This window comes from Ascaphus truei, chromosome 12 (genome assembly GCF_040206685.1).
Source record: "Ascaphus truei isolate aAscTru1 chromosome 12, aAscTru1.hap1, whole genome shotgun sequence".
NCBI classification, from domain to species: Eukaryota; Metazoa; Chordata; class Amphibia; order Anura; family Ascaphidae; genus Ascaphus; species Ascaphus truei.
Genome location: NC_134494.1, coordinates 8,415,192 through 8,439,487, shown reverse-complemented (window position 1 = coordinate 8,439,487; position 24,296 = coordinate 8,415,192). Strand labels below are relative to the sequence as shown.

Genomic DNA, 24,296 nt, shown 5'->3' with positions numbered 1-24,296 from the left:
ATAATAACAGATAGGTGCTAAAGTTACAATCATATGTGGGGAGCTCACTATATAGATAGTAAGGTATGGAAAAGTCCTAATAACAGACTGCTGCTCCTAATAAGGTGGTAATACTAGGTCAAATACACAAAGTGATTGTCTTGGATATAGTGTGATCCAGACAGAGACTATAGGTGTATGCAGCAGAAAAGGTAGAACTCCCTAGGAGAGCAGGTTAATGTGACACAGCCTAATATCTTGACCCAACACTGCACCAGAGTCACACTGAAATCACCGCAGATGTTATGAGCCTTAGGCACCACACATTGTCCCTGAGGAAGCTCCATAGCTGGAGGGAAACGTGCGTAGGGCATGTAGAGATGTTGTAAGACTCCTACTTGGAAGTCTTTTTATTTAACAGTGACTAATTTACAGCTGACCAACAGTTACACTCCTATAGATTGAGTGTGGGTTTAACTGGCACTTATTTGCTGTGCCTGTCTATATTGTGTGGTGCCTAAGGCTCATAACATCTGCGGTGATTTCAGTGTATATGCAGGGTATATGCAACTACACACGCAGGTTCTTTGGATAAGGCTTATTTATTTAGCTTTACTTTATACAGTACACCAAAACAAAAATAGCTTTTCATCAGCAAACAAAAGAAATATCTTTTCTTCAGCAGACAAAACAGTTTCTCTTTAGCAGACAGAGTCAAAAAAAGTTCTAGAGGTCCTACCAAGTCTACCCCAATCCTCTCAAAGGGAACTAACACCAAGGGTAGAGGAACCAAAGGGCTGGTTTTTGTCCTTTTGGACTAGTTAGCTGGCACTCCGGACATAAAAACAGAAAAAGACGGTGTGAAACAGCGCTAATAGATAATAAAAATGTGATCTAAGTGAAATAATTAGTGCAAATTACAAACAACTGGCAGCCAGGTGAGGACTGACCGTATAGTCAGTAAAAAACCATGGGAAAAAAAGAAAAACCAGCGCCAAAAAATAAATGTCAATAAATTCCAAACCATAAGGTGATGTCCAATTGGAAGTCCTTATATGAACAAAGGAATTGTGCTGACGACTCTCCTCCCAGACCGTGCAATGGAGAAAGAAAAAAACAGATTATGGTGCAGTATGCCAAATACTGATGACTTAAAAACAGTACCAACTAACAACACATAACAAACAAGACAGACAACACACCAACACTAGCAAGGCTAAATGTAATATTAAAAAGCTATTTATTAACACAATTAATGTAGGTTACGGAGGTGGGATATCCAGAGGGGTAAAACTGAAATCCTACTTACAGGACCCCGGTTGGGTAAAGGCAGTTTGCACAGAAATAATGGTGAAGTCCTCCAAAGATGGCGACTTGAGCTCCCTCACGGGTGTCCCTACGTGATGTGGGTGGGAGATGAATCACTCGAACTGCAGGGCTTTCCGGCGGATATGACGTCATGCCCCTCACTGCTCCTATCGCAACGCGATGTGATGCTCCCAATGTGAGTGTCCTCTCACGCTGCTCTGCTCTGCCCCTACGGCTCCACCGGCTATGGCTCCATAAACGATTCCCCAATGTCCTCCGCAACCACAGAAGAGCTTCTAAAATGAACAATTACTTCCCGACGCGTTTCGTGCGCATCCCTTGAAGAAGCGCACGAAACGCGTCGGGAAGTTCTTGTTCATTTTAGAAGCTTTTCTGTGGTTGCGGAGGACATTGGGGAATCGTTTATGGAGCCATAGCTGGTGGAGCCATATGGGGCAGAGCAGAGCAGCGTGAGAGGACACTCACATTGGGAGCATCACATCACGTTGCAATAGGAGCAGTGAGGGGCGTGACGTCATATCCGCCGGAAATCCCTGCAGTTTGAGTGATTCATCTCCCACCCACATCACGTGGGGACGCCCGTGAGGGAGCTCCGGTTGCTATCTTTGGAGGACTTCACCATTATTTCTGTGCAAACTGCCTTTACCAAACCGGGGTCCATGTATGTAGGATTTCAGTTTTACCCCTCTGGATATCCCACCTCTGTAACCTACATTAGTTGTGTTAATAAATAGCTTTTTAATATTACATTTAGCCTTGCTAGTGTTGGTGTGTTGTCTGTCTTGTTTGTTATGTGTTGTTAGTTGGTACTGTTTTTAAGTCATCAGTATTTAGCATACTGCACCATAATCTGTTTTTTTCTTTCTCCATTGCACGGTCTGGGAGGAGAGTCGTCAGCACAATTCCTTTGTTCATATAAGGACTTCAAATTGGACATCACCTTATGGTTTGGAATTTATTGACATTTATTTTTTGGCGCCGGTTTTTCTTTTTTTCCCATGGCACTCCGGACATGCCGCACATACCGCACATAGCTGAGCAATATCACTATGCATCCCTAGCCAATAGAATTGGGATGAAATACGGTCCAATGTTTTATCCCTGCCCAGGTGACCACCCCAAGGGACAGTACGGGCTAGAGTGAACACAGATTTAACAAACGCCTTGGGAACCAATATCTGTCTGGTGACCTCCCCTGTTTGTGTCTGCCTATTCACCCTATACAGAATATCATTTGATAGTTCAAAATGGGGGAATACTATCACCCCCTTTGCATTTAAAATTTGCTCATCAATTTTCACCACCTTGTCATACTATCTATCAAGGACTGGGTCTTCCCTTTGCTTCTGGCGAAAGTCAGGGAGGTACAGGTCTGGTAAATCTCCAGGGCCCATATCCCCCTCCCTCTGGCCATCGCCAGCCATCACTTGTGACCTCAGATTACTCGAATGGTCCCCTTGAGACCCAGATTTCTGCAACCAGTCCTGTTTGTCAGAGCGTCTTTGCTTCCGAGTCTTTTTAACCTGGTGTCTACTGGGAAAATGGTCTGCCGAGAAGGGGAACAGTTTGCCAGGGTTCTGCTGAGCCATAGAATGAGGCTCCTCGTGAGAGACTGGAGCCATTAGGTCCAAAAAGAAAGGTCAGTCCTGGCCGAGCACATCGGGGGCAGGGAGCCAAGGAGCGACTCCTACTTCGAGGTAAGCCTCCTGACCTTTTACTTGTAGCCAGATTCTGGCCGTCGGATAGCGTTTTACATCGCCGTGTATACATTCTATACTCCATGGGGAGTCAAAAGAACACACGTTAGGCGGTAACAGTTCCTGGAGGACCAGAGTTTTCCCAGAGCCCGAATCTACAAGGGCCTGGACGGTTTTTCCCCCAATCAGGGCTGGAAGTAGCCAGGGCTTGTAATTTTCTCCAGTGAAGGCCGAGGCGACGGTCCTGCTGAATGAACAATCCATCAGTGGACAATCCACATACCGGTGGCCTTGTTCTCTGCAGGCGGAACATGGAGAGGGTTTCCTCGCAGGAGGGGGCTGTGGATAGCGCTCTGCTGGACCGGATACTGGAGACCAAGCATCTGGTGGGTCCAGTGGGCGATGTCCTCGGAAGTTCCTCTCATTTTGTGACAAGCCGACATCAGGAAGGAGATGAGGGTCTCGGCGGGGACCAGCATTTTGACTCCACCATTGCTGGAACGACTGCTCCTTCCGTTGGACTTGGCGGTTGCGCGTGGACGGGCCGTAGGTTCTTCGTTGATCCGAGCTCCCTCTTTGGGTGTCCGCCGGTGCCGGTGGAGTCGGATCGATCGGGTTCAGGACACTCGCCTGTTCCTCAGCCCCAAGGAAGTTCTCCACGAGTCGGACCGCCAAAGCTAGGGTTTCAGCCGCGTGGCATTTTACCCACGAGCGTGCGGAAAGGGGTATTATTTGTAGGAATTGTTCCAAAACCACCTGCTCAAGAATTGCCTCCTTAGTGCACTCCTCAGGTTGTATCCAGCGCGTACACAAGTCCAATAACCGCTGAGCGAGAACCCGGGGTCTCATCTTAGCGGTGTACTTCATGTTACGGAACTGCTGCCGATAGCTCTCTGGGGTCAGACCTAAGCAATCCAGTATGGCGGCTTTCACTTGTCGGTAGTCCATTGCCTGATCTGCAGGGAGGCCCTGATATGAGGCCTGGACTTCTCCTATGAGGAGCGGGGCCAAACAGTTGCCCAGCGATCTGCAGCCCAGCCCTGAGCTTTGGCGACTCTTTCAAATGTCAGTAAAAAAGTCTCTGGATCCTCGTTCGGATCCATTTTCCTCAGGAGTATCGGGGGTCTGCTTGCAATTTCTGCACTGGCAGACCCTTGGAATTGGGTCAGCAGCTTGGCAATCCGCTCATCCTGTGCTGCTTGTAGTCTTTCATCTCTCTCCGCTTGCAGCCAGGCCTGCTCCTGCATTAACTGTCCCTGCTGTCTGGTCTGCTCGCACAAACTCTTTCAAAAGTTCTTCCATTCTTGTGTGTGTGTGTGGCCCTTTAACTGCAGGAGCCTTTTGAAAATCCCAGGACTTCTAACACCATATGTTGCAGGGTACTGTATATGCAACTGCACATGCAGGTTCTTTGGATAAGGCTTATTTATTTAGTATTACTTTATACAGCACACAAAATAAAAATAGCTTTTCATCAGCAAACAAAAGAAAAATTTCTTTTTCTTCAGCAGACAAAACAGTTTCTCTTTAGCAGACAGAGTCAAAATAAGGCAGCTACTCTTTTCTATGCAGGAGACAGACAGTTCATAAACCATGTACTTTGCTAACAGACCTTGTATCAAGCTGTTCTCTCTCCAGAGTTTCAGGGGATTTTTCTGTTTCAGATAGCATACAATAGACAGACCTTCTATCAGTAATCTCCTCTCTCCTGAACAGGCAGCACCCATGTGTCTACAGCCTGGGGTTTTAACACACCTTGATTAGGCAGCTGGGATCCAACTAATTGTCCTGAGGTTCCCAGCTGAAGTTAACCTAGTCACTGCTGCACTGCAGACTAAACATAGGTCTGGCAGGCATATAGCTGGTGGCTTTTATTTACCCTGTCAAAGTAGGGCATCAGCTGAAGGATCATATCCGAAAAGTGGTGAAACCGTCAAAAAAGGATGAATTGGCGGATGGCATAATGAGTTTTTGGAACAGCGTACTCACCGTCGAAAGATGTAATAAATATATAGATCATATTGCGACCGTGTTGCCCATAGTAAAAGAGCGTAATGGGTAGGCATCAGGAAAGCAGTAAGTTACAGTACAGTACAATAGTATGGTAAGTACAGGAGCAGCAAGTATGATACAGGTAAGTACAGTATGGCACAGATTGTCTTTAATATGCACTTTTCTGCAGTGATTTTTTCTTTTCTTTTCAGAGCTGTTGCACTACAAATCTTGTTATAAAGTAGTTACAGTATACAGTAGCTATAATGTAGTATAGAGTTCCAGTATACAGTTACTGTGTAGTGTACAGTATACAGAATAGTTTGACAGTAGTAACTGCATAGTCCAATATGCTGTAGTTATAGTATAAGCAATGCGAATTAATGCACTTTACTGCACTCATTTTTTCTTTTCAGAGATGCTGAACTACTGTACAAAAAGAGGGGGAGTATCATGTGTAAAATTAGTGAACTGTGTGTATAGTGTATCAACAGTCATAATTTGTTTTTATTTTCAGAGCTGCTGCACTACAAATCTTGCTATAAAGTAGTTACAGTATACAGTAGTTAGAATGTAGTGTGGAGTTTCAGTACACAGTTACTGTGTACTGTACAGTATACAGTATAGTTTGACAGTAGTAACTGCATAGTCCAATATGCTGCAGTTATAGTATAAGCAATGCCAATTAATGCACTTTTCTGCACTCATTTTTTCTTTTCTTTTCAGAGATGCTGAACTACTGTACAAAAGGAGGGGGAGTATCATGTGTAAAATTAGTGAACTGTGTGTACTGTATAGTGTATCAACAGTCATAATTTACACCCCCCCCCCCCCCTCTCTCAATGAACTACAGAATGCAAAGCGGCCATGTCGAAGAAGATAAAGACTGAACATTTGTATTACTGTTTTTATTATTATAAATTTGTATTATTCATAATTATTTGTATTTTTCATTCTGAAGTGATTCTGAAGTGATGAAAGGTGCACCGTTACCAATGATTAATTTACAACTGACAGAAGAACTACAGTACAAAGATAAAGACTGTAATTTGTATTATTCATGATTATTTGTATTTTTCATCCTGATAAAATAAAATAAAAATTTCTTTAAATTCACGATAATCATTGAAACACCCCCCAAAGAAAAAGAAAGAATGGCAAAAATTGTTAACTTATCAAAAACATGATTCAGATTATGTTTTTTTTAAATCAGTCCTTAAAAAGGGGTGCCTTTTTTTTCCTTTAAACTTGAAAATCACTTTGAATGTGTGTGGGGGGATTCTTCAAGAAGGGTCTGGGTTTGTGTGTGAAGTGGTTAGGGGTGGGCTACACTAGTTGCCAAGAAGGGCTTATCAGATTAACTTATAAAATTCGGGAAGGTGTAGATAAATATTTCTATTCATGTTGTAAGGCTTGTGTGTGAAGTGGTGGGGGGAGGGGTTGAAGGTGCTAGTTACCACCGGCCCTTAAACTTGAAATGCTCTTAAGACCAGTATGTGCGTGGAGGAGTCATTCGAGAAGGGATTATAACAAGTTGTCATGCGTTACCGTAAACAAAGCCTCAAGAAGACTCAATTACTGTAAACAAAGCCGCAAAGATTTTAAAGAATTACTTCGGGGTTGGGGGTGGATGGAAGAGTCATTCTTGCCAATACAAATTAATGGTTTGGGAGAGGTATCGATAAGAAGTAGAAATTCTTTAGCCTTCTGTGTGTGTGTGCGGGGGGAGGGGGAGAGCGATGTATGCTGGATTATTAGTTTAAATAAATATTTTCAATAGGTCAGCTTAATGTTTTGATCCCCATACCCCCAAATAAAAATCACAGTATGCCAACCACCTCATAAAGTACATACATGACTAGTGTAAAATTAAAAAGCTACAGTAGTGATTGATTCTCAGAATAGCAAGAATTTTTATGCAAGCCCATGTCGAGAAACGAAAAAAAAAAAGGTTGGTTTTTTTTCAGACTTGAAATTCAAATTGAATGAGAAGTCATACACGCATGCGCATAAATGTGATGACACGCTCGGGAAGATTAAAGCCAGAAAGCCAACCATTACAAATGAATGGTGTGGGAGAGTTGTCGATAAGAAGTAGAAATACTTTAGCATTCTGTGTGTGTGTGGGGGGGGGGTGTGGGGGGTGGGGAGACCTCTGTATGCTGGATTATTAGTTCAAATAAATATTTTCAACAGATCATAATAATGTTTTGATCCCTACACCCCCAAATAAAAATCACATTATGCCACCCACCTCATAAAGTACATACAGTACATGACTAGTAAAGAATTAAAAAGCAACAGTAGTGATTGATTCTCAGAATATCAAGAATTTTTATGCAAGCCCATGTCTAGAAATGGAAAACAAAGGGTTTTTTTTCAGACAAATTGAATGAGAAGTCATACACGCATGCGCATAAATGTGATGACAAGCAAAAGCGTTTCAACAAGGTTCCAATGAGACATACACGCATGCGCATAAAATAAAAACAGTATGAAAAGAAGAGCAAGCCTACTGTAGCAAAAGTATTGATTAATAAACAAGAAAGGAAAGGTGATGTATAGTTAGCGCAAAAGGGAACAAATATGAAATAAGTCCTCTAATAGGAAAAAAAACCCTAATGGGGTACTAGGCTGCCTGGTGGAACCTGATTGTACAATCAGAAATAGACATGAAAAACAAAAGAGATACCGGCGCCTTAAGAGTCCAAGTGAGTGATTGTCCTGGAAGTTCAAAACATAGGGATGAATATCCAATGGAATGATTTTTCAGTTCCTCAATTGTCAGGTGATCAGATGTGACTTCATCCGTGTGTTGCGTGATATGGAATGAGAGAAGTGAAAATATAGTGCAACACAGCTAACAAGTAATAAATTACTCAAACACAAAACTACAAAACAAGACAAAGCAGACCAAACAAGACTAACATAAAACATAAAAGAGCAAGGCTGAAATTAAAAGTTAATTTAATGCAAATCTAAAACAGTGTAAAATGAATGGACGAATGACCCAGAGACCGCCAATTCGGTGAAGTAAAACTGTCATGGAACAGGATTCCATATTTCTCTGATTGATTAATAAACAATACATACAGTATAGAAATGTGTTGACACGCATACAGTATGCGTTTCAACAAGGTTCCAATTCTCATAAGCGGAAAAATATTTTATATTCGGAAGAAGACGCGACATTATATTTTTGTAATACTATACTTCTTTTCCCTTTAGTATCCTGTATACAGTACAGTATGTGTCCTCCTATTTTTTTTTATGTGTATGGCTAAGGAGCCTCAGACTACTGTATAAAGTATGAACTCATAACATTAATCTCTGCTTCAAATATAAATCTTCAAATTTACAATTACTGTGCGCACACACACAGACTTGCAGAAATGTACGGCTGTACTGTATAGTGTATTGTAGGTTGAATTGAATTCTCGAGGAAGAGACCTTGCCCTTTATGTAGACAATATGAAGGTTTCAAATAAAACACATTTTAAATCTGTTGATTGCAACACTTACATTAGTAGAAAGAGTTGTCACCATCCAAATTGGACCTTGAGTGTCCCCTCAAGCCAGTTCATGCGATTACGTAAGAACTGTACTGATATCGGGGTGTTGGAAGAGCAGTCTGCTATGTTAGAGCAAAGATTCCTAGAGAAGGTTTAAATATCCACTGATCTGAGTACTGTGATAAAAAAAGTGAGAGAAAGTGATGGAAGTTTACTCCTAAAGCCACTTACTCGAGAAGAGATGAAGTCCAATTTTATTCCCTTCATCAGCCAATTTAATAATGAACATTTTAAAATTAATAACATTTTAAACAAACACTGGCATATTTTAGAGGGTGATCAATTCCTTAAAGATTTTTTACCTGATAGGGCACAGGTTGTCTATACCAAGGCACGTAATATTAAGGATAGAATCGCTCCTAGTATGCTTAGACCTATATCGATTGGAGACACATGGTTAGGCCAAAAACCCAAGGGCTTTTTTAAGTGTACAGGCTGTAAGGCCTGCAAATTTTGCAAGACTAAAGCTAATTATTTTACCTCCCACGTGACCAAAGAAGTACACAAAATTGACAAATTTATTAATTGTAGAAGTACATCTGTTATTTATTTATTACAATGCCCATGCGGCCTACAATACTGTACGTAGGCCGCACAATCAGACCACTCCGGGCGAGGGTCCTGGAACATATTAGGAACATTGTGAATGGTTTGGAAAATCACAGTGTTCCTTTACATTTCAAAAAGTTCCATGGCTCAAACCCAGAGGGTTTGAGTTATTTAGGCATAGATGTGGTCACTTTGCATTGGAGAGGAGGTAATCGTATCCAGGAGATTTCCCAAAAAGAAACTTTCTGGATATATAAATTGCTTACACTTAAACCAGGGGTCTTAATATCGATATTGATCTGGTTTCTCTTTTACATTGATGTATATATTGTGTGTTTTTATATTGTGGATTTTTATATTGTGTATTTTTTAAATATATATAATCACTTATGTCTATTTAATTATATTAACACATATATATTCATATCTACATTTATTACTATTTTTAAGAAGTATTGTAAATTATATGGATCTTTTATGGTCCTTTTAGATTTTAATATAATTGTTTGTGCTGATTTTCTTTTTTGTCTTCACTTAGGTTCCACCTGGATATTTATTATATATTTTTATTACTATCTTTGTATGTTTACATATATATATTTTTTGTGATATAATTCTTGTGTATATGTATCATTGATTATTTATATCATGCCTATTATCAAGTGTGTCCATTCTATTTTCTTTTATTTTGTTTATATCGGCTGCTATCTGTATGTTTACATTCTTGCCTAATGGGCATGGTTTGTGTTATGATGCTGCTGTGTCCGCCCCTTTCCCTCCCCTTTTGGGGACTGTCACGATAGCTTATGACAGGTTGTAATTTACATCAAATAACTGGGTTTGAACTGAACGAGGCATAGATATAATAAAGTATATTTATTCCTTTGGATAGGTGAACACACAATATATTACAGTAACAGGCAAGAAGTACACTTACTTTGGGGATGGGGGATGAGAAGTATGTTGCGTAGCAATTCTCCAGCAATCAGGTACAATCAAGATGGTATCAGAAGACAATGGGTATAGGGATTACCACAGTTTATATATCTTTTGTAACCCTATCCCTAACATTAAGTACAGGTGATTGGTCTTCAATTACCTGTAGCCACTCTCTAACGTGGGAACACATTTTGATACATGCCCCCCTGCTAGTTGGCACATGCGCATTAGAACTCTGGGGTCTCATTTCTGTAGCCCCACATTTGCATCAGGAATGCCAGCCAGTCTACCAGATGGGGTTTCTGGCAGGATACTCTTTGTTTGTGAGGTGTAAAAGGTGACACTTACAGACTGCTCTGGTTTGAGTCATCTCCACCCTCATGTAAACAGTGGAGGTGATAAACTCCTTTGAACGGCACTTAAACTCTAGACATTAGGACGCTTCCCTGGCCATCTGCTGTCCTTTGTCCCAAAGGAATTTCCTCTGGGTCTTGTCCTTGCCTAGGGATTCAGTGTTATTAGTAAAACACAAACATATTAAAATGTCCGGTTCCATTGGGCTCAGCGGGTCCAAACTTCCCAGTTCTCAATGCCGGAACTGGGACACCATGTGGTCCAATTTGCGACCCGCTAGGACCTCGGGAACCGGAGTTACACAAATACACCTTCAACCGTTTTCTATTTTAATACAATAAACTCCGCTGTAAATTAAATCACGGTTTTTCACTAAATCCCCATTGAAAACAACGGGCTTCGCCGCCATAGACTTTCAATGGCAAACCGCCGCCGTTGGCGGCTATGGGAATCCGCCGCCATAGATTTTCAACAGGGCAACGCCGCCGTTGAAGTCAATGGGGTTTTTCCGCCATAGCCGGTCAATGGAGATTGGCCGCCATTGGAGTCTATGGGAAAAGTCCCGAACTTTCAAAGGGGTCCATACTCCGTCGGGTTGGTCCAAGAGGGTCAAGGATGGTTCTGCAGCGATGCCGGAGCAGTGACTACAGGTACCCAAACCCTGGCCCTCTGGACCCTCCAGAACCGGAGATATGGATTCATAGATTTCAGCTTTTCACACTTAGACGTTTTCTTGAGCTGTTTCTGCCTCCGCCATCGGAACCTATGGCGCGACCCGCTCTATCGGTGTGACCCTTCTCGGAGGTCCAGGAGTCGGGGACCCGGTTGTGGTCGAGTGGGGGGAGGTCTAGGAACTAGGGGCAAAAAGAATTTTATTTCTAGGTGCTCTAGAACTGTTTATTCCCACGCCACTTAACGTTGAACTTGACTGCTAAGTGATCAAAGCTCTCTTTTAGAAAAAGAATCCGCTTTGCGGTTTTGCGGTTTGGACGGCAGCCAACTCGTTCCTGGAAAGCGCCGTCGAGGAATCTCCATTGAAGTCAATGGGCCCATTGACTTACAATGGGAAACCGCCGCTCCTCCTCTCGGACGACACCTGCTGGTCTTCACAGGAAACAGGACCAAAACAGCAAGATTCGCCATTGAAACGCATGGAGCTCCAATGGCGGCCTATGGGACCCTGCAAAATGGTGCCTGAAAAGGCGGGGAAATTACACAAAGGGCTATAATCACTAAATAACTATTGACCCTTGTACTCCCGGATGGATCCTAGTTTGTGTGTAATGCAGACACTGATTAAACCAGATATTACAATAAAGCATGGGAACAGGGGAATATACATTTTCATGTCATAACAAGGGTTAAATCACATTTCTGGACCTCTGCCCAGTTAACCCCTTGTCTCCCTGGTGAGTTCAGGGGATGGCCAAATGGGGTGCAACCCCTTTAATACCGGGCCACCCCCTTTCTCCCTCTACAGGGACTATTTAATGTTGAGAGACTGTGTGTATTCATACACCCCTGAAGAAGTCCGAATACCCGAATGAAACGCGTAGGGTTATCTGAAATTGTGCAGAGACTCGTGAGCTGTGTAGAGCTTTTTGCTGTTCCCTGTGAAACAGCTGTCCTTCCGTCGTAAGACCATCACACTGCTGCTGACGCTGACCTCGTAGCCTGCCACCTCCCTTTCCATTGGAGGAGAGCTGAGGAAGTTCCGTGACGTCAGACGCTGTTTGGATGCGGAAGAGATAGACTCTATCCAGAGGAGTCGTGTGCAGCTGTACTATCAGCGTTGCTCAAAACCCTGAGTTGGTTACACTGCTGTTTATAATCGTGGAGCATGTGAGTGAACTGGAGCTCACTGCTCGGATTTTTTTGTTTATTAAACTGTATTGTACTATGATCTTTCTCTTTTCTTTTAATACATGTTGATCTGATTCCTGTGAACCACCATTCATCCACGAGAGGAGTTCTTGCGCTTTGTGTACTCCTCCTGTTGCCTATTGAGGGATTGAGAAATTCCTCACACCAGCAGCATCTCCTCTTGGTGATATTAATTTATTTAATTTATTTTTTTGTGATATATTATTGGGTTTGCGCTTACTTTTTCTTGCAAAGTAGATTATATGTGCAGTTCTATATATCATTATGAGCAGGACTAGCTATTCCCATATAGTCAGTGCCATGTGAGATACAGTATCTAGCGGAACACTACTAGATAAATATGTACATCAGTGCTAGCTGCCATATATCTCCTAAGTGGTCTATTCTGCCAATAGCTACCCTGCTATAGTACACAAATGATCAGTATTGGGTTTATCACTAGAGTGGATCACTCCGCTGTGGCGGGTATCTAAAGGGCATTTATCCCCTCAATAGGCACTATTACGGCATTTACCACGTAATCCTAAGTGACTTTGCTCAAGCAAAATGCTTACTGATATTGACAAGCGGAGCCATCTAGGACTATTTGAGTACATATGTTCTACTTTGGATACTCAGCAGCTTCTCATAGAGCTAATTCGCTTCTATCCTATGACTAGGGGTCTTTGTATAATGAATCAGTGCACACACTAGCCGCTTTTGTATCTAGCAAGTGACTCTGTGTGTTCACCTCAAGACCACCGGAGCACTTCATGTTGCTCTATCCTCTAACCATAGCTGCTAATACTATATATACATCTGACCTTGTTTTGAGCACATGGTCTTTGGGACAATCAACCCTTTATTATACAATATAGCAGCCGTACCAGGTTTGATTTACTGCACTGAATATTAATTTGATCCAGATTTGCACATAAGACAGACCTGGGTGTTTCAGTCATTATTATCTGACACAAGAAGGTGTATTTTACCCTAAAATTCTGATGGGATTAATTTCACATCCTTAGAAATACTGGTATATCACGAGGCTCTACAATACTGTGTGAGTGCAGATGTGATGATTGCTTATCTTGAGTAATATCACACTGACCACCGCTTAAGTTTGACTCTCCCCTCCACACTTACATTTGGGGAAATCATTCATATACCAATTTATGTTAATTTTTTGTTGTGTCAGTCCAATTTTATTTTATTATCTTGTAAACCATTAAAGAATATTTTTAAATCAAACAATCATTACATAACTAGGAGTGCTAACATAGGGACCTTTTCGCCTCCTTCCTTGATTTTACAAGGTCCAGTTCATGTAAATGTCATCACTCACAGATTCCTAATTTCTTTCAAGAGCTTATATTTTCCTCTGCTAGATCCATCAGGTCTTTAAAAATAATATTGTCCAGTGTGTTTTCGTCCATATCAATAATATCAATAGATATTGATATTAATAAATAATTTATATTATTGATATGGATGAAAACACACTGGAAAATATTATTCTGAGCTGCAGGAGGAACACTCATCTTTGGGATATCACAAAAGATTTTTGGGAACAGCGCACACCCCTTTTCGTGTCCTATTTCTTTGCAGACTTCTCTGTGTGCGGTGCTTTGGGTGCCCCACTGTTCCCAGGAAAATCCCTCTGGTGAACAAGAAGCTGGGATTTCTGCGGACTAGAGCTTGGTAGGTGCTGGGTGTGAATCCCAGCTGGGTCACAGGCAATCCTCTGTGACCCTCCTCTCTTGCAAAGCAGGAACAGGAACTCTAGCAGAGCCTCCAACAGGGACTCTGACAACCAGTTACTGTACTTATTGCCTTTTATAAACTGTTCAATCCGTTCACTTCACACACCTCAGGCAGCTCGGATAGGAAACCTGACAGCAGTGTGTAGTTTCCAGATCCTTGAAGAAGGAGTTAACTCCTTCACTCCCTTACAGAATGTTTAAAAGCCCTCAAAAACAGAAAGCCTTTGAACTCAAAATGATAATGCTTCTACCAACCGCTTTAATTTTCATTCCAAACCCTTCTCCCCAGCTTCACACCCCCTAACCACTGATGGATATACTGTATGGTCCTAGATGCTCTCCAAATATCTCAGGAACCCTTTCATCCATTGATTGTGCTGTCTATTTATTTACCCTATGAAAGGCATTCTCCACATCTCCCATTTGTTTTTATTACATCTGTGTTAAACTCATGGAATCTTTGTAAATCAGATTTGCAAATATTAATTGTTAGTCCAAATAAAAAAGGTATCACCTATTACTGATGTACTCATTTACTCTACACTATCTCAACTGGACTAACACGGCTATTTCTACTTTAACCAACAAGAAATATTTGGCTTGTAAACAGAGATATAGCTAGACTTTCTGTCTCCAGAGCCACGGCCAAAAAAGTGAAAGTCATTGGTGAAAGTCAATGAGCGTGGTTATGCTGCCGAGGTTCCATTCTTCCGAATCAGATTCCCCACAATGTTACTTCTTCGGCATCGGTGCTGCCACAATGATGAAAACAATTATTATTGCTACTGTACATTTGTAGCATACGCTAGTTATCTGTGTAACACCATTTTAACCATAACTAGTGAATGTGATGTAACATCTCCACTCAATTTCAACTGGAACAACGCAAATCAAAATATCACTTGTGAGCACATTCACGTCTCAGCTTTTACCCATTATCTCATAGCATACAATGCTTCCACTGCAGCTAGGGATTCTGAGAAATTCTGGGAAATGACATGCAAGTGAGCATACACAGGCGACACGTTTTATCTGAGCACGGCTAGCACCGCAAGCCGGGGGATGCCCCGGCGTACTAGCTGCACTCCCTCAGCGTGCCGCGCATCACCGATGCGCGGTCACGCTTCATCGGGTGCCTGCGCCCCCTGCACGCGCGTCCCGCGATGTGGGGGATGGCGGCAGGGGGTTCCGGGGGACCCGGCGGACCCGGCAGCGGGAGGGAGAAAGCCCCGATCGGAGGGCGCTCCTCCGCAGCTTCGGCGCACGCCCGGCACCCTCCGGCGCGCGCCAGGTTACTGCTGCGGCCGAGAATGGGCAAATGCTCGAATAAACTCGGCCGCAGCAGTACAGTATCAGATTTACTTCAAATCCATTTTTGTTAGAACATGGTACTGTAAAAATAGCAATTTTTTTTATCACTGGGATATTAAAGTTTTAAAATTACTGAATAGTTGATATTAACGACAAAGAATGTATACAGATGCAGCTGCCATTATTTTAACATATCACGCGGTGTATACCTCAGAATGCCCGCGTCATGCCGGGGGATTGCTTCCACGCGTACCACCGTAAGACGCGAGTGCAGGTGAGTGCAAAAAATGGCATTTTAGTGTTGTGGCTTTTAAACACCTGAAATTGACACAGTAGCACAGTACTGAACACATTACAATTCATTCATTTAATTGCATTTAATTGCACACATTCCATGAAATTCAAACAAAGTAACCGCGATAAACACATGTGCCTGGGGCGATTGGCCGCATTCATGCCACGTGGAGTTCAGTAGCGCAAACGAAAACGGCGCCATGATTTCTTAAAATAATGGCCGCTGCATCTGTATGTCCCTAGAAGATAATCTTTGTGCACATCGTACATGCTGGCCGGGTTGATGGTAGAGATAAGTGAATTTTTTGGACAGATTGGGCAGTTCCTTTGGTCTGTGGATTTCAGCTGATCAGTCTCAAAAATAGCGATTCACGTCTTGCAGATTTTTTTTTAACACCGACAATCCATCCTTGAATTCTGCATTCCTCTGATGGATTTTAAGAATCCAACCCGCAGATGGAATTCTTAAAATCCATCAGAATCCACGTAATACGCAGATGAATTGTTAAAATCCAATAGCGGATTGTATCCAATGGTGGTTTTGGATGAATTCGTGCAGATTTAAACTGTAACAATCCGTCGGCGGGTTTTACGTGGCGGAACGGATTTTGAATGGCAAATTTAAAAAAATTCAGGAAACGGATTTGAACCTCTTCGCCCATCTCTAGTTGATGAGACCTACAAATGTTTACAGAAGAGAAAAGAAACCTACAGTAGTGTGTGAGCACTCAATCACAGCAAGAGGGTTATGATAATATTAAAATATTCTTTATTGTCATCAATGAATATAAAATAAAGGGGTTTAAAATCAGATCAAACAGCATAGACTGTGACGTGATCAAAATAACATTGCTGTATCAGCTCTGTTGATTGTACATATGGAAGATAATGTGACAAGTAATCAAAATCTCATACTGTAGATTAACAGCCTATTATGAATGAATGAGGTTTATCTGCATTTACCATTATTTGTAGCAGTTTCACCTCCTCTTTGTAGCTCAGAAGTATCTAGCTACATATATATTACAACATTGATACTACTGGCTTTTGAGGCAGTTAACATACAGCAGTTTCAATTATTAGCCCCTTACAGTATACTCTGATTCATAATAGGCTGTTAATCCACAGTATGAGATTTTGATTACTTGTCACATTATCTCCCATATGTACAATCAACAGAGCTGATACAGCAATGTTATTTTGATCACAAGTTACAGTTTATGCTGTTTGATCTGATTTTAAACCCCTTTATTTTATATTCATTGATGACAATAAAGAATATTTTAATATTATCATAACCCTCTTGCTGTGATTGAGTGCTCACACACTGGGTTTCTTTTCTCTTCTGTATGCATTTCTACCCTACCTAGTGAGCACCTCACTCTGTTATTTCTCAGCTGTGCGGGGGCTCCCCCTTCTGTGTGGATCTTCAAATGTTGCCAGACTTATTGTTCCCGTGAACACAAGTAAAAAAGTGTAATGCCTTGACCCATAATTGCATGCTGCAGCACTTTGACCACGGCTTAGCCGTAGCTGCCCAGTTGTGTCTTCAGCTCCTGTCATTTATTTAATGAATGATAGGTGATCCAATGTGTTGGTAACCTAAAGTCTATCTATTTTTCTCAAGGGGAAAGCGCCTAAGTGAAACGGCCGTCAGGGGCTGCTGCTAATTACCCCATGGGCATTACCCCACGTGGAGCATTACATGGACTCCATTATGGATTGAGCTTACTGTTTTCATATGTACACTGCATTGGGAGCATATGTAGGAGCCTCTTTGAGAGACCTTTCGCAAACGCAAGTATTATACTTTGTTATTGCTAGTGTATGGGTCTCTTATCTCTTCACTTCATGCAGGAGTATCACACTAGCACTCCAGTGTTTTGTTGTGTGTTTAGTGTTTATTGCTAATAAGCATAAACCTTTGCCCTACATACCCACCTACAATATGATAGTCGGTGGGCTTGTTGTGTATATCTAGCACGCATTGTGCATCCCATTGCAGTGACCCTATGAATATATGCATTTATCTTAACATACTTACCTGATTGGTCATTAATATAGATATCAATTGTAGAGTGGTCGTGGGAGGGGGGACTTTACTTAGGAACTCTCTTCCTCCTAGTAGGCTCACAATCCTATTTTTGTCAGGCATCTCTGCCTTAGTCATCCCCCCCTTTTTTAGGGTTGACTACCCAAGCTTAATTCATTGTAGCATGACCCTTTGGGGTATTTTTAACACCCAGTGTTTCATACATTTTGGTACTATTAAAGTGTTTTAGTTTTTAATTAAGTTTTTAGCTGTCCCAAGAGGGTTGCAGTAGGAGTTAACCCCTTCATTACCTTAGTGGTTATAAAAACTAAAGTCATGAAGGGGTTAACCCTCCCGCAATGCCTAAACACACACATCCGTGGAAATTACCACCAACACCACACCAGAATGGGTTAAAGGGCAATTAGCCAAAGATGGCAAATAGCTCTTTTCCCCATTCAAATAACCATTACAATGCAATATAATAAAATACATTACTGTAATATATACACTTTACTATAAAACTAAACTCTAGCCATTTAATCCATTGATTGTCGCTGTGGTCATCTATGCCCTCAACTTACCACAGATAGTCACATCTGCAAGCAATGGCCACCGAACAGCCTCCCCCCCCCCCTCTACACCCACCCACCTCCAACACACACGGTAATGGGCAAAATTCCTATTATCCAGATCTGGACAATAGTGCATTTTACCTTTAAAAATAAAACATTAGCCATTGTTAAATTAGCCAATTAAAGTTCTACTTCCCCCTGCCAGGATGAAAGCTGTCCTCGGCTTCCTCCACGTTCTCTGCATCTTCTGTGGGAAGCAACATTAAAATAAAAAAACTAGATACTGGCCACTAACCCCCTAATCACCATAGCGGTTAGTAAGCTTCAACAGAGCTTCCTAACCCCATGCCTCAACAAACCTTAGAAATATTACAGATACATTGATGATCTGTTTCTAATATGAACAAAAGGTAAAGCAAATCTAAAAATATTTCATGAGTCCTTCAATTCCTTGCACCCCTCAATTAAACTCAAAATAGATTATTTGGCAAACCTGTGAATTTTCTGAACATTTCTTCATGGTGTGTTATTTTGTATCTGTGTACTGTAGATTCATTCTGGTTTTGTCACGGTTGTGCTCTCCACAAACCAGGACCGGACCACGGGGCTGAGGTGGGGTTATAGAATCGCCGACCTGAGACCACATAGTCGGATCCGGATTGCGCAGTTCGTAGTCGTACATGGCAGGGTCGGGACTGGAGAGAGCAGTGTGGTCAGTGGACGAGCCAGGGTCAGGATAGGAGATATCAGGGTAAACGTTATCCAAGCGGAGTTTCGGCAACAGGAAGTCAACAAGGTCCCGCTTCAGCGTAATAGCTGCAGGGCGGGAGCGGGTTCTGCGTGAGTGGTGACCATGGCCCATGGTACCGGTCTCAGGAAGGAGAAGGCAGACCGGAGTGAGCACACCGCCAGGCAGCACTGGTAAACCAATGCTTCAGCGCAGGAGTCCAGAACGGGCCTGTGCGAGGAGAGAAAGCTACAGACCTCAGGACTCAGCAGACAGGCCACTGCCACGGAAAGGGCAGCAGGCCTCAGGGAACAGGGAGCTGAAGTAACGCTGGAGATCCACCGCTTCAGCACAGGAACCAGAACACTGCCTCTACAATGGAGAGAGAGCAGCAGGCCCCAGGAACCAGGAATCAGGAACTAGGAACATGAACTAGGAACATGGAACAGGAACATGGAAACGTAACGAGAGATAACAAGCCTAGGGCTTGTGACAAAACACATGTAACAACCAAGAAGGATTATGCTCAGCAGAGAAGCATTGTGGGAATGCTGTATTTAATGGTCAGCAAACCAATAGCAGTAGGGGCGTGTGACAGCATTGCTCTAATGACTGAACCTAGGCTGGGGCTACAGTAATAGCTTGCACAGCTGCTGTAGATACCAGGGGGAGTATTCCAGGCCTGCACAGGTCTGTTAGGCAAGGTAAGCAGTAAACTGAGGTGTGGATTCCTTACAGGTTTGAAGTTTTTGGGCCGATTTTACCAATGTAGCATCTTTGGTCACATTTGCTGCATTGAATAAAATATACCACATTCCTGGATGTGCAGCCGTATGATCCTTTAGCATTCAATAATCTATGTTTTTGACTGCCTGTGGGTATGTGAGAGAGGGAAAGGGTATGAGAGAGACGGTGGGTGAGATCGAGGGGGGTCAGATTGAAAGGGGGGAGAGAGAGGGGGTCAGAGATAGGGGGTGAGTGATGGGGTGAGGGAAAAGAAAGATGGGGAATTGCCTCATCGCCATCTTTAAAGGGCATCACGTGCACCCCAGCCACCATCTCTAAGGCATGGCTGCACCGCCACTTGAATCTCCCCAGCACAGAAAATTTTAAAATGTGTCCTGCTGAGGGCACGCACGCACGGGCATGCTCACAAATGGTATTGGTGCAGCAGCCGTGCAAGGTGCCCTTTAAAGATGGTTAGTGGGGAGATACGAGAGGCGGTGTGGCCGTGCTTTTAAGATGGCGGGGGGAGATCCATGCGGCGAGGTTGTCCTGTCAGAAGTTGTGCTGGAGGCAACATGTGTGGTGATGGAGTGACGGTGGTGGTTTGGTCACGGCCAAAAGTCCAAGACCAGTATCATAGTCCCTCTGCTCTGATGAGCCTACATACATTTACTATAACAGGGAAATACAATATACACTAATGTCATTACTCAGTTTCAGTGTCAGCACAGCGTTGGAGCTCGTTGACTTTATTCTGATTAATAAAGGTGCAGGCGTGTTGCTTTGCAAAGGCGAGGACGTGTGTGTTTGCAAAACGATACTGCAGAGTTGCAGGGTAATTTCCTGAATGCCATTTTTTGGGGCATTACTCATGGACCCAGACCTTCTGCTTGGTGAGACAGTGTTGCCTCACGCTTTGAGGGCTACTGTTTTCTTTCACTCATGAGGAAATGGGTTGGTTCTGCTACCCTGTCTAGAATATTTGGTCAGGGCCACTACTCACCCTGCCGCTGGAACCTGTTGCAGATGGCCGTTTCACCGCTAAGGTAAATACCTATGCTTAACCCTTACCCTAAAACCCATTACCATAAGCTCTTACCCTAAAAACCATTAAATTAACCACCTACCATAACCACTAAAACGCCTAAATTAACCGCCTACCCTACTGGTAACTGCTAAAACCCCTAAAATGAATCCCCTTCCCTAACCGCTAAAAACTCTTAAATTAACACCCTACCCTAAACAGTAGTAAAACTTACCTAGAAGTGTCCGGCATCAGAGGTTCCAGCATCGGATCAGCTGTGGTGGAAGGTCCCTCTATGGTCGAACGCTGGCGGCCATTTGGTCGCAGTGAAATGAAAGTGACCAAATGTCCTATTCTTGCCTCTCCTCTGTTGGGGCCAGGGACAGCTCCCTATTTCCAACAGCTCTGACCTCTCAACTAACATCCTGATCCGTGTCTCTCTCTCTTGGCCCCTCCTCCTGGGTATTATCCTTACTAATACCCAATCACATGAATCCCTTCCTGGGTTCACAGTCATTGGCTGCAGGAACTGTGCATCCTTACCTTAAATATCCCTGAAAGTGGGGCGGGGGTACAGAAATAGAATGTGTTTGTATCACTTATTCTAGGTTAGATGTTTTTATGTGTGTTAATTTTTAGAGATAGACCTACTGTACTGTATATCTCCAGGTATTTGAGTCTGATGATTAGCATGTTAATGACTAACTTGGTGTTAATAGTGCATTTATGTTCAATGTAATACATTTAAATGTAATTGTTGCCATTTTTACTTTAAATGAGCATAATTGATTATTTTTTGGGTTCTATTGTTTTTATGTTAATCCTTGGCGGATATATCAGTGAAAGGACACAGTTTTTAATATATCTAGATATTAGGCATGGGAATTGACACATTAAACATTTCAAAGTTTAAAAGTGCTTTCAAAAACCAATAGGTTCAAAAGATGTAGAAAAAGAAAATTCTATGTTCAGATTTGTTCTTTAAATTCTGAGCCCCACTTTGCAAGATATGATATGAAGATCAAAAAAGCTATTCATTTTAGAAATCTCCACATGTTAAAGAAAGATTTTTAAGAGGGATAATAAATGTAAACATTTTATTACAAGAGAATATAATATGTTATGGCATATACACGGTGTTTTTTAAGATACTGTATATAGAATAAGAGTTTCAGAATTGTCTTGAATGTAATGAAAATAGATGTGTTCAATATCTGTTCATGTTTTGTAGATATTGTGATTGCTTTGCCAATGGTGATTTCTGTAGCAATTGTAATTGTAACAACTGTTACAACAATATGCACCATAAGATTGAACGATTTAAAGCTATTAAGGTAAGTTAATACAGTTAATAAATGTAATGCATTTTCTTGCTTATCAAGATTCTTCTATTTTATTACATGTTACAAGTTGTTAATATGGAGGTAATTTATTGCTCCAAACTGCAGCAAAAACGTGTTGTTTGAAAGAAGAAAATTAAGTGTTGTGTCATGTGGCGCTGCACAGCTGACAGCTGCAGAGAGGAGAGCACGTGGACACAGCCCTATGAAGAGAGGAGAGAGCTCACAGCAAAGAGGAGAGAGATCTAGATGCCCGTCCTCACGTGCAGATCTCGGGAGCCACGCTATAAGCGGATTCACATTGTAGTGGATCGCGCTATAACGGGGTTGAGCTGTAGTAGGTGGAATCATTTTTGTTTTGTTCTTTCACAATTTTTAACATTTCCAGCCTGGATAGTACTGACTCAAAAATCACCACCTACATTTATTAAACAAAACAAAATACATTGGGGATAGTTATGCAAGTCTCGGGATCTCCTGTGGCATTAATTAGTAGCTGGCAACGTGCAGAACCTTCCTCGCTTCTTTGCCTATACTACACCTGTTGCTAATTCCTCTGTCTAATGGGATACACCTGCGCTGTCTCTACCTGTCAACCATAGCCAGGCATAGTACTAAGTACTGAGTATGCTCAAACCTCATTGGACAATCTCCCTTTATATGCTCAACTGCCACACTGGCAAATTGACTGAGCATAAACCTTCCGGCTAGCGAAGTGTTCACTGCTGTCTTGCCTCCACAGTCTTGTCCTGCTCCTTGTTCCTTGTTCCTGACCTTGGCTACTCTTCCAGTCTCCGCTCTTCTGTTCTCCTGACATCGGCTATGTACGACCTTCCGCACCTCTCCAATACTGACCTCGGCAAACTACCACGACGATGCGCTTCTCTCCACTCCAGACCACGGCTAAGTACCCCCTATGATCCGCTACTCTCCAACATCGACCTCAGCAAGTATTACTGACCATCCAGACCTCTCCTACCCCAACCCGGCAAACTCGACCAATCTACACACCAGATGCGCCCACGCGGATGTGGGTTGGTGTTATATAAAATCCCCACCTTGGCCTCGCGGTCACACCTTGTTTGTGGTGAGCACTCCGTTACACTATTCAAGTCCTTCTGGAAAGAAATTACATCATGTTCTGATTCTATTACCTTACGCAATTAAGTGCCATCAGAAAGGATGAAGACTTTTCTTTCTATGCCAACCTCAAGGTAATTAATAAACAAGCTGAAAAGCAGAGGTACCGATCCCTGAGGTACTACACTCACACCTTTAGCCCAACCTGAGAAAGTTCTATTTATTACAACTCTCTGTTTTATATCCTTCAAACAGTTTTTAATCCAGGTGCAAAATATTTTTACCAAGTCCAATTTGGTTTATTTTGTACACTAACCTCTTGTGTGGGACCATATCAAAAGCCTTTGCAAAATCTAAGTAGACCATCAACTGCATTACCCTGGTCTAAATTCCTACTTACCTCCTCAAAGAAACTAATAAGGTTAGTTTGGTACGACATAGCCTTCATAAATCCATTCTGACTATAACTACTAATTTTTTTCCATTAGGTAATCCTACATTTTATCCCATACTAAACCTTCAAATAGCTTCCCCACTATTGATCTCAAGCTTACAGGTCTTTAATTCCTCGTTGTGATCTAGTTCCCTTTTTAAATATAGGCACCACATCTGCTTTATTCTAATCTTGTGGTACTAAGCCTGTGGAAATGGAGTCCTTGAATATGAAATGTAGTAGTTTCGCTATTACTGAACTTAATGCCTTAACTCGTGGTTGTATGCCATCGGGGCCAGATATCTTATTTACTTTAGTTTTATCAAGCTGCCTATGAACTTTTTACTCAGTTGACCAATTGTTAATTGATATAGAGGTTGTGGCTTCCTCCTGCGGCACTACTATTACAGTTGATTCCTCCCTGATAAATACAGAGGCAAATATTACCTCTGCTTTTTCCTTATCTCCAATAATTTGGTTGCTCATCTTTTCCCTGCAAAAATATCATCCCAAATTATTCCTTGTAGATTAGTCCTCAGTTTATTAAACTCTACCTTACTAAAGTTAAAAGTCTTTGTTGAACCCATTTAATATGTTTTTGATCATTTATTTCAAATGAAACAATATTATGATCACTGGTTCCCATATGTGCCCGGATTTTAAAATTTGTTATAACGTCTACATTGTTTGATATTATCAATCGAGTACTGCCCCTCT

General features: G+C 42.1%; 1 protein-coding gene across 4 annotated transcripts in view; it reads left to right on the top strand.

Annotated features, from left to right (window-relative positions):
* The window catches only part of LOC142463887 (tesmin-like), a 365,821-nt gene that overhangs the window by 289,186 nt on the left and 52,339 nt on the right, over window positions 1-24,296 (top strand). For all 4 annotated transcript variants that reach the window (XM_075566708.1, XM_075566710.1, XM_075566707.1 and 1 more), the window contains one exon: window positions 21,958-22,060. In XM_075566708.1, the coding sequence (XP_075422823.1) occupies window positions 21,958-22,060 (103 nt within the window). The remainder of the gene's footprint in view (window positions 1-21,957; window positions 22,061-24,296) is intronic.